At 36.4% G+C, this 15,651-nt stretch overlaps 1 protein-coding gene across 4 annotated transcripts in view; it reads left to right on the top strand.

The window, feature by feature from the left end:
- The window catches only part of LOC5569551 (proto-oncogene tyrosine-protein kinase ROS), a 147,424-nt gene that overhangs the window by 98,349 nt on the left and 33,424 nt on the right, over positions 1–15,651 (top strand). For all 4 annotated transcript variants that reach the window (XM_021839478.1, XM_021839477.1, XM_021839476.1 and 1 more), the window contains exon 2: positions 4,189–4,251. In XM_021839478.1, the coding sequence (XP_021695170.1) occupies positions 4,189–4,251 (63 nt within the window). The remainder of the gene's footprint in view (positions 1–4,188; positions 4,252–15,651) is intronic.

Here is a 15,651-nt window from a genome sequence, read left to right as displayed (position 1 = left end):
TGTTTGTTTTTGTGATCACGTTTGAAATTTATCAGATAAAAAAACACCGGTGCATGCGCGGGCGGTTTGATTTATTTTTACTTGTCTAATTAATTCTGACATATTTGGAATAAATTTGGACCAAAAAATGGACCACCGTTTAAGTTGCCCTTAAGTTACCATGATAATTGAAAAGTTTAAAGTGGAAGACATTGGAAGACATTTTTCCGTGCAATTGGAAGACATTGGAAAAAATCACCTGGCATCCCTGCTCAAAAGCAAAGTTGGAAAACATGTTGGTGCATTTTCTGAAAAAATTGTGGAAAGAATTCATGCTGATGATCTTGAGGACAATTGTGATGAGACGCCTAAAATTTCTTGTACTATTTCTTGGAGAAATTGTCAATAATTCAAAAAATATCTTGAACAACTCTATGATATTTTAAATTATCAAATGGAATGTTTGTGGAGAACCTTAATTGCGAAATGTTAAAACTGTTTAAAATAATTCCAAATGCATTCTCCGGTGGAATACTTCAATAGATTTTTAAGCAATTTTATACAGATTTCTTTAGAAATTTTCTGGTTAGATCAGAAAACCTAAAGAAACATCAGGAATAAGAAATCTGAATCTACTTATACCGGGAATGATTTTCCGTGAGAATCTTAGCAGGAGCTTAGTAAAAACTGGTGAAGGAGTTTTTGGAATGCATTGAACATAATTCATGAAAAAATTTCCCATGTCTGAGAAGTTCGTGGAATAATTACAAAGGGATATATCACGTGAGTTCGTTGGAAGTATTTTCGAAGGAGTTTTTCTACTGAATAAGACAAGGAATGAATATTTGCAGCGGCATGAGACAAAAATCACAAACTACGAAATTTGTGAAAATCGTGGTTATTGCGACCGATATTACTTCGGTAAACCAAGAAATTACAAGGCAATTTCAACGTACTTGCGATCTTGCTATGGAAACGATATGGCAAGATCTGCAAAAAGAATTAAAAACGTTTTTCTTTATTAGGAACAAAAATTTTGGAGAAAAAAAAAAATGGAATGGAAATTAGCTCTACAAAATCCTTTCGGAAAATTTTGAAAAAAACCTCAGAAGCCAATTCCGGATTTGAAAGAGGAAAACAAAATATTACTAATTAATTGCGAAAAAGCTCATAAACTTGCTATGCAGTTTGCAAGCACGCGCTATTTCAATAGAGTACTCACTAGTCCTGTTGAACATCAAGTTACTCAGGATTTCGAAAGCATTCTCAATCAAGAGGACGTTTTCGACAAATTCCTTGGAGACTTATTTGGAAGAAGTGAGAACTATTATTAAAAAAAATCAAAAATATGAAAGCTCCTGGCGATGATGGAATTTTCTACATCCTCATCAAGAAACTTCCAGAAAGTAGCTTATCATTTTTAGTTGATATATTTAACAAATGTTTTCAATTAGCATATTTTCCTGACAAATGGAAAAATGCTAAGGTTGTTCCAATTTTAAAACCAGACAAAAATCCTGCAGAAGCTTCTAGCTATCGTCCAATCAGTTTGCTTTCATCCATCAGTAAACTTTTTGAAAAGGTCATTTTGAACAGAATGATGGTCCACATCAACGAAAATTCAATTTTTGCCAATGAACAGTTCGGATTCCGCCATGGACATTCGACCACTCATCAACTTTTACGTGTAACAAATTTGATCCGTTCCAACAAATCTGAAGGCTACTCTACTGGTCTTGCTCTTCTAGACATAGAAAAAGCATTCGACAGTGTTTGGCATGAAGGTTTGATTGTAAAATTAAAAAACTTTAATCTTCCAACATACATTGTTAGAATCATTCAAAGTTATCTGTCAAATCGTACACTTCAGGTTAATTATCAGAACTCCAGATCTTAAAGACTTCCTGTAAGAGCTGATGTTTCTCAAGGCAGCATTTTGGGACCAATATTATACAATATTTTCACATCTGACACAGTCCTCTCCGCCAAAGGACTAAGTCTGCGTGTCATCTGTAGTCGATTGCAAAAAGTTTGGATATTTTTTCCTCATACTAGCAAAAATGTAAGATTTCTCCTAATGCTTCCAAAACTCAACAAATAATATTCCCACATAAACCAAAAGCTCTTTATTTGAAACCTTCAAGTAGACATGTTGTCACGATGAGAGGAGTTCCAATGAATTAGTCAGATGATGTTTAGTATCATGCTAGATAAGAATTTAACTTTCAAAAATCACATTGAGGGCATTGAAGCCAAATTAACAAATAGATATATAAATTGTTTGTGTCCACACATTAACAGAAAATCTAAACTTTGTCTTAAGAACAAGCTTTTGATATTGACACAAATTTTCAGGCCAGCCATGTTGTATGCTGTACCAAAACGGACTTGCTATTGTAATACCACAAAGAAAGCTCTGCAGAGAATTCGAAATAAAATTTTGAAAATGATTCTGAAGCTTCCTCCCTGGTATAGTACCAATGAGTTACATAGAATATCCTATGTTGATACATTGGAACAAATGTCCAGTAAAATTATTATTAATTTGAACAAAAATCGAAATCATTCACCTGTGAAAATTCCAATCTGCAACGACAAATATGCTGTTAATATGTTGTTAACAAAATGTTAAGAAAAGCTTGAATATATTTTACCAAAATAGGATGAAAGTGTTCTCTATTACAGAACACCTAGATATAAAAAATGAATGTAATGTTTGAAATAATACCTATTAGGGGTATTCACTTAACAGCGTAAAACGCTGCGTAAGTCATGCTAAATTGATTAATTAAATATTTCATGACATTGTCAAACAATGCAAATGAAACATTTTGGAGTGCTCAAATTCAACAGCTAAACAATCCAAGAACGCTTTGGTAATCTAACAAATGTCAATCATTTGTTTTGTTGGGACGGATACGGAAGAAAAAAGTTTAGATTCTCGGCTGGGTGCAAGACGAAATTGCACTATGAACTACAACTTGATGCTGCCAAACGGTTGCTGATTCCCAATTAAAGCTTGTATTCCGATCCGTAACTTGTGTGTCCTGGACCAGGACTTCTGGTGGGAAAATTGAATACCTCAATCTTAGATGAGTTGGTTCAGCCGCATAGGAAACGGGATTTTTTTTGAGACTGTCTCTACGCGTAAATATCTCAAGCTGTTAACTCAATCACCAGGACTTTTATTTTATACCAATTGAGTGAAGACCATGGTGTATAATATTAATTTTGTGTACCGTTAGTGAAGACGGACAATAAAAAGGCTTCAGTACTTTGGGAATGTTTTCGAATCAATTTTAGAGCTATGCAATGTTTGGGATTATTGAAGAGATCTTCATCGCCTATTACAAGAGTTCCCTCTTGATTATACAAAATCAGCTGCAACTCACGAGGGCAGAAAGCGATTTTAATTGAAATTTCTGAACATCAAACATGGTGCGCCAACAAATTTTCAGTGTTTTAGACCCCAAAGAGAACTCAATTGAAAGCTGGAACAACAGGTTTTGACGCAAATTATTGGTGTTTACAGCGGCAAAATCTGTAGACAACTAGATTGAAAATTTCTCGTTTGACATCCCACCCTGGGAGGGAGAAACCAATACAAAATTTCTGTACGTCATAGTGAGCCGAGATTCCGCTGTCACGAAGTGTCACTGTGAGCCCAGATCTCAAACATTGGACTAACATGAAAAAAGCGCGTAACTGATTAAAACACATTTTCGTATTTCTTCAAAAGTGATAAAAATTGAATAAAAATCAATTCATGCACATAATGCTAGTAATGTCACGTGAGCACCATTTAATCTGATTAAACATAAAGCATTGAAAAACGCAGTGTTCTACTTTTTCCAATGAAAATGAATATTTAGTGCATAGAAAACTGTGGCCCTTTTTTCATGTTTCTCAGGAAAGATCGAAGGTGCACAACAAAAGGAAACTACCGATTTTCTCGAAGCCTGCCTTGATTGTTGTTGGCATACTGGAGTTATCTTGCAGTTCAAAATAACGTTGTCTTATATTTCGTGTGTAGTATCGGTGCCTCCCTCCCAGATCCCACCGAAAAATGTAAGGAATATTTCATTTGAAACATTTCATTGTAGAAGTTTCGCAAAATTACACTGTACGCGACTTTAAGTGAATACCCCTAATATTTTAAAAATCCAATTTCAATCTCTTAATTCTTTTTCCATTCCATTCTACTTTCAGAATCGAACCGGCTTCAACGAGCATATCGACGTCAGCTGTGGCAGTGATTGCTACATTACGCAGGTAATTTTGCGGCTTCCTCGGCTACTTGAGGAACGGAAACTCATCAGTGTGCTTGGGTGAAATATGTAAAGAGCGTCGCAAAAACCAGCAGCTCAACACCTGACTCGCTTTGGATGGTTGATTCAGTTTTGGTGATTGTCATCTCGCTGGAGACTTTTCGACATCGCGAGCCAAGCGATGACTTACAAAATCACTCGACCGTAAGTCCGTCCGGACACAGGAAGGGGTCTCTCTCACTCTGGCTTTGCTCTGCTTGGTGCCCTTTTTTTCTGGTGGGCTCTGCGTTCTCGATGGTTGATTCCGGACGCGGCTATGCGTGCCGAGCGGATGAAAGCAAGAACGCGAGCACCAAGTACACCAAGAACCGACATAGAAGTATGAATGGGAGTTCATTTATTGTTTTTTAAGCGAAGGTTCGCCTTTTGCTTTTCGATGGGTGACTTTGGTTAACTAGTAAAAACCATGTGCAACAATTACAGCACATGTTACAATTCGATCACTAGTTATGGTGGAATTTCATTCAATTTCTTCTCCTTCTTGGCGTTGCGTCCTTACTGGAACAGAGCCTGCTTCTCAGTTTAATGTTCAATGAGCACTTCCACAGTTATTAACTGAGAGCTTTCTTTGCCAAAGTTGCTATTTTCGCATTCGTATATCGTGTGGCAATTACGATAATACTCAATGACCAGGGAAGTCAAGGAAATTTCCATTACGAAAAGATCCTGGACCGACCGAGAATCGAACCCAGACACCTTCAGCATGGCTTTGCGTTGTAGCCGCGGACTCTAACCACTCGGCTAAGGAAGGCCCCAATTTTCTGGAATATGTAATCAGTTAATTGACTTGGAACATTTAAATAATGGCGCCAATATAAACTCAATATTTGTGTACACCTCAATAATATTTGTTTCGTCGAATTTGTGTCTAACATACACGTTCTAATCGTGAAGTCATCTTATCTCAAGATGGGAAGCAACGATCGTCAGCTGATAGAAGTTTTGTCTTTCTATAAAACAGATTAAAGTTTGTTTTCCCATCAGACCAGTCTGCCGCCAGCTGTCCAAAACATCAAACATCAACTCGGAACAAAATAGTCTTCATTGTGCATATGAAAGTTTAAAAGTGCAATTATTATTCAACCGATTAAAACTCGACGCTGCTTTGTGCAGTCGAATAGGATCGGGTTGGGGGTGGCTAGCAAGTCTGAGAACATCTGCAATCATATGACGATCCATCCATTCGGGCTGCAGCTTCTGCTGATGACGATAGCTAGTGACGGTGACCGACAACTTTATGCACCAAACAGCTTATATCAAATGTGAGTGTGGGTGAGGAGAAGCCGGTGGGTGGTAGCGAACTGATGATGCGCGTTTATAATAATCGTTTTCCACTGAAGCCAACCCACCGCCGGCCGCAGGCCGCAGCCACCAAACAATGAAATTGAGGGCTGCATGCAAATGGGTGCTTCCGATTAAATCGTTGTTGTTCACGATGTGATGGTTGTCGCACACATAAAACGGTAGCTCGCTCCGGTCAAAGCGAAGTGTTGTTTGTTCCAGCGATGTACCGTTTTGTCTCAAATTCCGAACACTCGGTTTTTGTATGGCGATGTGGCTGAAATGTTTCGCTGAAATATGTCATCAAATTAAAAGGAAAAGGCAGCCAATTGCAATTCAATTTTAACGTCTTCAAATCTATTTTATACCTCTGGAGTAGTGATGATTCTCTAGTTTGAGACCAGTAAAACTAGCTCAGATAAATCTATTTGCGAAATTATTCATTTGAATACGATTTATTCGTGCTGTTCGGAATTTGAATCAAGGTGTTCGGAATATGAGACAGAATTAACACAGTGTTCGGCATTTGAATCAAAATGATGTTTCATACTTTAACGTAAAAACAATACTAAATAAGCTAAACTAAACAATTTTATCGGCACACCCAACAACTAACAGTTGAACTTAGCGAATAAATTGAATATTTTCCAAATATCAGCTAATTTATGCCTATCAGATGCATTTGAAGTCACTGTTGGCCTTAAGTGTTCGGAATATGAGTCAAAACGGTACGTGCCTAATGGGGAAAAACCGCTCGGAAAATGAGGTTGCGAAGGGCTTTGACTAAGCTTCTGGAATAGATCCTCGATTATGTTTCCGAACAGTAGCGTAGCTAGGGGGGGTGCGGTATGTGCGGTCCGCACCGGGCCCCGAGTTCACAGGGGCCCCCAAATGGTGAAAAGAATTTCATTTAATATTATGAATTTTATTTCTAGAAAACCAACACGTTAACAGGTAGATAAAAATTCAGATTGAAGTTGACCTTGATCGGCAATATGTAGGGGCCCCATGATCAATAGTATAGTGATTAGAGTAGCCTAAATACCTATTCAAAATTTTATTCTCGATAAATCGGTTAAATTTTGTAATTCAGGTGGATTTACGTAAATATGCGGGGGCCATTTTATCGTTTCAATAACCAAAAGAGCCGCTATGAAATGCATAGATACCGCCACCGTAGACTTGTGTGTTTGACAGAACAGCAATGCTGACACAATCTTAAATCTCATATACGGTAGTGCCGCTGTTTTATGATGCGGTGAGTGCCAAATGAGTGATCTTCAATGATCCATTATAATTGAGATAATGAACCAGGGCTGCCCAACACACGGACTTCATTTTGTGCGGCCCGCGGAGGGTTCGATGATTTTTCTCATATTTTGCCCGTGAATATTCTGCCAGCCCGAAATTAGAACATATTAATCCTATTTAATTTTCAATTTAGTTTCAACCTAATAGTCTAGCTTAGGAATTATTCAAATTGTTTAGTTTTTCAACCTTTTTAGATATTTAATTTTTTGAATAATTCAAATTCTTAATCTTAATTCTGGGTGTTTCAACAATGTTTCTACCATGACATCCTTCGCCATTCATCCTTGATAGTATTACAAAAAGACAGGCTTTTTACAAAATCTTGAACAGGATTTTTTTTTAAGAATTCTGGACACGGCTTTTGCTACAGAAAAGTAAAGAAATTTCTTGACTGAATGGGGCAAGAAATTTCCTACAGAGAGCCCTATTTGAAATGAAATTTCTTCTCAACTGCATACTGCGATAAAAGAAATGTGATTTTCTTGACCATTTCATGCAAGTAATTTTACATGCATCAAAATGGTCGATTACTTTTCTTGTCAGCAGCAAATCAGCCTTAACATTGACAATATTCTCACAGCAATTTAACCAGGATTTTCAACGAATTCAATACATAATTTTCTAGAACCCTGAGCAATATTACAACAAAACGCTATGTAACATTCTGCCAGAAAACTAAACGAATCTGTTATAAAATTATTAGCAGAATAATTTTGAAATACATTTAAGCTTTTTCAAAGATTTCTTGGTGGCATTTAAAAATGATTATTGAGTAAGATTTTGATGGAATCCTAGGCATGATTATTGTAAAATCTTGGACATACTGACCAAGATTTTCGTAATCCGGATGTGCTAAAATCCTGTAATCCGGTCCATGCTAATAATATTAGGTCAGATTTTGATAGAATTTGGAGTACGATTAAAAAAAACCCTCACACGATCCAAAATTTCTGGGGTAGATTCTTAAAAATATTCTGGACTAGACTATTATTTAGTTTTGAAAGGGACTGTCACAATTACCAGCAGAATGCTTAGCAGCAATTATCTTTCTTTTTCGATTCCTTTAAATGAAATTTACTCCATTCACTAATTTTTGTCATGTTCTATGAACTTGATTATGACTCCAGAAACCACGATTTGTCGTCCTGATATCACGACCTAACCAATTTATGAATTTCATGACTTGTAAATCATGGTGTGGGAATCAGATTTTTATCCGTGTGCGATTTGGCCCGTGGTTCAAAAAGATTGGGCAGGCCTGGTTTAGTGGAATACCTATGAGTAGATGAAGAACTGAATATAGTATTATACCATTTAATTCTAGTGAAATTAGATGGTATAGTACTAAATTCGGTTTTTCATCTACTTCGGGATATGGTTTGTACACATTCAAGGCTGATAGCAGATCTCTTTTTAGAGGCTTAGTCTCTATTTTAATGCAAATCTCTATTTTTAAGTGGAGGTCTTAAAGTCTATTTTAACTCAAATATTCTCTAAAGTAACTTTTTTATTTATTCTGCTTAAAGTGAATCGTGGTTCAAGCGGTACCAGGGAGACCTTCAGAGACTATTTCACAGGTTCTTCAGAAATTTGTTTTCGGATTCCTCAAGGAAAAACTTTAGGAATTCTGGCTATAATGAATGATTGCTACAAAGATCTCTTCAGGTAGACTTCTGGGATCTCGTTCAGAAACGTCTATATTGATTCCATCACCAGGTTTCAAAAACAAAAAAATCCTTCAGCGTTGTTTCAAGGGATGGAATTTTTGGTAATTTGCTCCAGGAAATCTATAAGCAGTACAACACTTTCCTTGACTATTTAGGTTTCCCCAGTTGTAACTCTAGTAGATCTTCAAAGTTTCCTACAGAAGTTCTTATAAGAAAAAAAAACATTCTGCAGTTCTTATAGCAATTCATTCGGTGATTTTTACAGGAAGATCGACGAGAATGTCTATGCCCAGTTATCCTTTCAGGAGTTTTATTTGGATTCCGTCAAGGATATTCAAGGATCCAGGGATTATCCGAGAAAATTTATTTGATACTCTTCCAGGAATTCCTCTTTAAATTTAGGTTGGGATTTTTCTTGAAGCTCCTTCAAATTTTTTTTAAAGCTTGCTCTAACATTTCATGCGAAATTACTTCTGCAGTTCTTTCCAACAATTTCTAGTGTACGTTGTCAAGTAAAATCTTCATGTTTTTTTAAATTCATCTCAGGTTGCACATCAGCTCATACTACAGTAAATAATCTAATAATTCCTATCATCTAAACAACTTATCTTGGAGACCCTTCCCCAAGAGACCTGGAGTTCCTTCAAAGAACTTTGTGGGAGTTCACCAAGTGTTACTTTCACACTTTTTCAAATTTCATAACATGTTACTTTAGCATTTAATTTTGAAATATCTCCTGATATTTTGAAAAATTGCATTGATAATTCCTGAAAATCCTTGATCTTTTTCTGGAGATATTCCTGGAAAAATGATTGGGGAAATTCATCGGGGAAAACATCGTTGGGAAATTTCTCTAAGAACTTCTAGAATAATTGCTGAAGGAATTTTAGGAACAATCTTTGGAGTAATTCCTGAAGAAATTCTGTGGATGGAATCTGAACGATAATTTTGAAGGAAATTCTAGAAAAGCCATGGAGAAAATACTTGAAATTGTGAAGATGCTGTTAACGGGACCTTGGTTGACAAGAAAACGGTAGTAAAATCATTGAGTTTCTTGAAAAAAATCTGAAAGAACCTTTGAAAGAATTCATGATGAAGAATTCATGAGGTAACCTCTATATTTATCTTTAGAAAAATTCTATGTTTAATTTTTCAACAATCTTTCAGTAATATAATGTATTTTTGAACAAGGATTTAGAAAAAAAAGAACTGTAGGCTCATTAATAGACATTTATGCCATCAAACAACTTCAACAACATATCAACGTAAATACCATCGATTTCACATTAGCGCCTTCCATTTAAACGGCGTTCATCTTAATTTTGAGGGCCCCTAAATCGATCTCCGCACCGGGCCCCAAAAACTCTAGCTACGCCACTGTTTCCGAAGGAATATAATTCTTGATTCAAGTGGATTCGAATATTGTTTACTCGATCGCAGTATGCGTCGAATCGCTTTGTTTGAATTGCATATTAATTATCGTCAATTAAGGCTGGTCTCTAAATTAGGTACATCCTTGGGATATTTCAGGAGAAATTTAAACGTTATATGGCAATCATCAAAGCAGGCCGTAAAATAAAGCCGTAGCGTGCGGACGGTGGAATATGGCGATCACTCGAGCGCATTCGCAACGCTACTCAAAACGTCATTAAATTCATCGCCTCTGATGTGCTCTATCGTCTAGAATGTTTGATGAGCCACACCTAATGCATTTTGTTTTAGTTTGAAATTATTACTTTATATCTATTTTCAAAAATATTATTGTGGAAGCAGTTTCAAACACGACCTCCGGCTTTCATTCTTTGTCGACAAATCATCGTTCGAAAACTCAACATTTGCGATTATCTAGTTACCCTAGTGACGACATGGAAAACTATTCAGTTAGCAAATAAAATGTGTCATCCATGTAAGATCTTTGAAAGCTATTAAGTAACATCAGTTTACGAACTAGATCAGGGGTGCACAAATTGAAATGGTGCGTGAATTTAATCAGTGCGTAAAACGAGCGAGCTTAGTTCGTAAAACGAGGTTTTGCCTTTTGGAGTCTATTTGTTTGAAATTATTTTAAACTAGTGGTCCCGGCAAACTTCGTCTTGCCATCAAGTAGGCTGTCGAAAAACGCTATGGACCGTCCCATACAAAATGACAGTACCGTTCACTCTCGTTTTTTTTCGACTTTTCCGCTTTCCGCTACATACAAACACGTCGGAGCCCTTGAGGAACAAAACGGATAAATAATTATTCAAATAAGTTGACCCGTTCGTAAGCCATTTCGTGACATACAAACACCATTCCATTTTTATTAATATAGATTATTTAGAGAAATTATACTGTATTGATATATTTGGTTCTTTATCAGGCTAAAATGTGTGCAAGTTGAGGTCTTCCAAGAGCTCTTTCGAGTTTTGGGCATAAGGCCTGTACTTGAATAAAATACACCATTTTTATCCGGGTCTAGCTTTTTTGTCCGTGGGTAAAAAATGATAAAAATCTGGGTACAACTAGATTGTAGTGTATTGTTTACATTGGTTCAGTGATTATAGAGATGGCATCGAAAAACAAATCGCCGGAGAATTTTGCGCACCGTCATGGAAAATTCGACTGCGAGCATGAGGTGGATCGGAAAACAACTGGGAATCACCCATACCACTGTCTCTCAGGTGGTAAAACATTTTAAAGAGTCCCAGACAACCGAGCGGCGGGCTGGAAGTGGAATAAAATCGAAGACAGCTGACCCTGTGAAGGCCCGGAAGGTGTTGGATTATTTCAATCGTAATCCGAACCTTTCGATTCGCTGCTCCGAAGGCCAAGTGTTCCGCTTGGTTCGTTCAACAAACCATGAAACGAGCTGAGCTTCGTGAATTCAAGGTCCGGAAGGCGTGATCAACAAAACATCCTGCGCAAAGAAGCTGTATCGAGAGTGGTTAACGAAACCGAAATGTGTGGTTATGGATGACGAAACCTATATCAAGGCAGACGCAAAGCAGATACCGGGGCCGGAGTTCTACGTTGCCAAATCACGGTTTGATGTTCCGGAAGACATAAGGAAGAAAAGAATGGACAAATTCGCAAAAAAAAAACTTGCTATGGCAGGCCATATGCCAATGCGGTAAACTGAATAAACCGTGCATTACAACTTGTATCATAAGCAGTGAAATTTATAACACCGAGTGCCTCCGGAAGCGTCTGTTGCCCTTCCTGCGGTCTCATGGAGATGAGTCATTATTTTGGCCGGATCTGGCATCATGCCATTACGCGCGACAGACGTTGGATTGGTACAAAGACTATAACGTTATTTTTGTACCAAAAACCGCCAATCCCCAAATTCACCAGAAATTCGTCCGGTGGAAAGATTTTGGGCTATCGATCGAGTTTTGGTAACAAAGTGAGTACAACAGGTATTCTAGTTCATCCAAAAACTTCCTGGAATATATACCTGCAATATACTGGCGTACTTAGAGATCCTTTGATGTTTTTTTTTATAAGGACAGGCCCTTATCTATTCGTAGCAGTAAAATGAGTATTGGTATAATTTGTACGGATGTCCTAGGTCCTCTTCGTCGAATATAGGCCTATAGATCTGCCAGCATTATCAATGGTCTATCGATAGTTTTTTAATTTGGTACAGTTTTGTTACCATTTATTTGAATCATCGGAATATTTTATTGGTTTGTACGAATGTTTTCGATCTTCCAAGGACTCCATTGAATATAGAACAAGGCCTACGACCGTAATAAATAATGTAAGGTTAGTTTTCAAATACTGCAAAGGCACCTAACCATTCATCTGAGTAAACAGTGTATTGTATTAATTTATACGAATGTTCTTGGTCCTCCAAGATTTTTATCGAAGATTTGATAGTTCTTCAATTGCGAAGGCACCTATCCATATTAGTAAATGATGTATTGTATTGAGATGTGTCGATGTTCTTGGACTTCCTAGGACTCCACGGAATAAAGGCCTGAGTATTTACAAACGTAAGTAGTTGTATATTGATAATATTTAGTATTGGCATAAAATCTTAACACTTCATATAATATATCAGTACTGATCTGTACTGATGATCTTGAATTTATTACGTAAAACTGTGATGTCAGTTGTTTGCCTAAAAATATACTTCTTTAATTAAGGTTTAAGTAAATTGGATGCCTAAATGGCATCGGACATCGTGTTTCATCATCCTGTCGATGTGCTAAAATACCCATACTGCATGGGTTTCCAACGATTTTCCCCCACCGGAGGACGCTATGTCTGAACGGTTCCGGGTCATTTGGCCGAATGCCATTTGGCCGAATGCCGTTTGGCCGAACGCCATTTGGCCGAAAGGGTCATTTGGCCGAATGCCATTTGGCCGAATGTTGTTTGGCCGAAATTGAAAACAAAAGTGAACTACAGTTAGCATGAATTTATGATAAATTCCAATGAACTTAGTCAGCTTATTCTTAGAAAAGATAAATCATCATTGATATACATAAGCTTTTTAGTATTAGTTGAAGAAACAGACAGTGCTGAAAGATCCTAAATGTAAGCAGTTGTTCACTTCGATGCCAACGGTAATAGCTACCAGCAGATGTTTTGGCATCGCGTCTGTAGTTAGCTTTTGACAGTAATTAAAACGGTTTATTCGTTCTTCTGCTGGATCGGCTTGCTTCGATCTCTCGAACCGTACTAAGTGATATATGTCATAATTCTGGCATCAACAAGTCTTGGCTTCTTCTTTTCAAGACGGAGAAACAGTTTGCTTTACATTGACGTAAGTGTTCGTCGAGTCGTTAATTACTATACTCAAGCAACGGTGCAGTTTTCAGTTCTAATGTTGTAATCTTAATCTTGGAAGAGAATAACACCTCACCTAAGTTAACCCTTGAGCTAAAACAATATGTTTTGAATAAAACTTATTATAAGCTTTAATTCCAATAACTATGAAAAATATTTCTCTCTTGAAAGAAAAGCCTATGATCAAAAGAAGGAAAAATCTCTTATAAAAATTAAAGCAAGTGTAATGCATATAATCATTCCATCCGTACAACTACAAAGAACTACCGATTATTTAAAGAAGGAAAAAATCCCAATTAAAATATAAGCAAAACTATTACCGATAGTTATGAAACCAGTATAACTCGAAAGAATAGCCTTTTTTTTAAAGAAGGAAAAATTTCTGATGAAATTAATAAAAACACTTGAAACCTTATTACACCGTTGGTAATCCAGTGGCGATTCAATCATCACCTCAGAGTCTTGACGCGAAGTGTGTTGTTCACAGCTTCGTCCTGAATTAAAGGTTCGATGTTATCAGCTCATATAGTGGCAAACATGACGTCCTGTCACATCATAAAAATCGACATATTAATTAGCTTATCAGTTATTGGGTCACGCTTATGAATCCTATACATCAGCATTGTAGCAATTTTTTTTGTTCATGATTCGGCCAAACGGCATTCGGCCAAATGACCCTTTCGGCCAAATGGCATTCGGCCAAATGGCGTTCGGCCAAACGGCATTCGGCCAAACGGCGTTCGGCCAAATGGCCGGACACCGTCTGAACAAATGTTATAAAATCGAATGCATATCGGATTTCTCGCTAGAGATCAGTATTTGGTTTATATATTCATAATAGGATGCTTTTAACCCTCTAATACCCAAATTTTTATTTTCGATCTAAATATCATTTTTAGTTACCTAAAATCGTTCTAAACACGTTTTGGGCAATGATATATTTTTATTCGCAAATCTATGAATTTTGGTTTTTGATTTTTATAATTTTTATTTTTGAACATCCCTATCCTTTTTCATTTTTTCCTGAAGCCTCTTCTAGTTACTGATTTTTGGCAATAATAAAAATTCAAGTTTTTACGGTACTTTGAAAAATAATAAATTTTTAATATTTAACTGGAAATATTTTTATTTTCCGTGTAATCAACGAAAAAACAGGTTTGAAATTATTTAAATGCCGCACAGCTCTTCTTCTTTTATATGTTGATAGCAGAAAAATATAAAAAGTACGATTTTTTATATTACACGTTAAATAAACCTCAGGCATTTGTAGGTTACATAAGAATACAATTTTTCAAAAATACAAAAAAGTTTCAAAAGTCAAAAAAAAAAACTTTCTCATATGCGTGTTATGAGTCAAGCTTCAAGCCGAAAATGAAATCATTTTGATTTCCGAGCTACGAAAAAATACACAAAATTCCAAAGTGTACCCCGTCTAAAGGTGGGGTTGGGTATTAGAGGGTTAATATATTCAACCCGTGTTTTTTTTTTTCATCCATTTTGTACGGGCTGAAAAGCGTCAAAAACAGGATTTTCATGAGTTTTAGTATGATAAAATATGGTGAAGTGAAAACAATTAAAATTTTACCGATGGAATAGGTATTTTAAATCCTTTTGATTATGAAAATATAACTCAAATAATAAACTCTAGTGAGAAAAAAATCCGATGTACATCCGGTTTTTTTAATCGTCTGGTTCGAACATAGCGTGCGAAGATCGTCAAATTGGATTTCAAAATGGCGCCGGACGTTGATTTTCGTCATCCCCTTGTCGTGCCTGTTTCCAAAAAATTTCCATATTGCATGCATTTCCAATGGTTTTCCCCAACCGGAGGTCATTCCAGTACATAATTTTCCACATAATTATCTAAACTCAATTTATGCACTTCGTTAAAAAGTGACGTGAATTGAATTTGCGTTAAAAAAAAACTTCGTAAATTGAGGTTTTAGTGCACCTCGTTTTATCTATTTACACTCTTTTCATCATGTTTTCTCCGTTTTTAACCATAATTCTAGAATTTTTGATGTTTCGCCTCGTTTTGCTATTCCAGTTTTTGCGGTTATCGACGATTTTTTTTTAGATAACGGTTTTTATTTTACTGGCGTTACTGATTTTTTTTTAACCTTTTTGCTGTTTTGACGTTTTTGTCGTTTTACCGTTTTGGAATTGTTATATTTTGACGTTATGTATGCTTTGGGTTTTTTTTTCTGGTTTTTGCTATTTTCCCCAAAATTGGATTTTGGAAGTTTTGTTCCCTTTGGTTGCGGTTTTTTTTTTGACGATATCTCATTTTTTTTTGTCGATGTTTGTCT

The sequence above is a fragment of the Aedes aegypti genome, chromosome 1, assembly GCF_002204515.2.
Source record: "Aedes aegypti strain LVP_AGWG chromosome 1, AaegL5.0 Primary Assembly, whole genome shotgun sequence".
NCBI classification, from domain to species: Eukaryota; Metazoa; Arthropoda; class Insecta; order Diptera; family Culicidae; genus Aedes; species Aedes aegypti.
The sequence above is the reverse complement of the archived record's forward strand: the minus strand, read 5'-3'. Positions and strand labels throughout refer to the sequence as shown.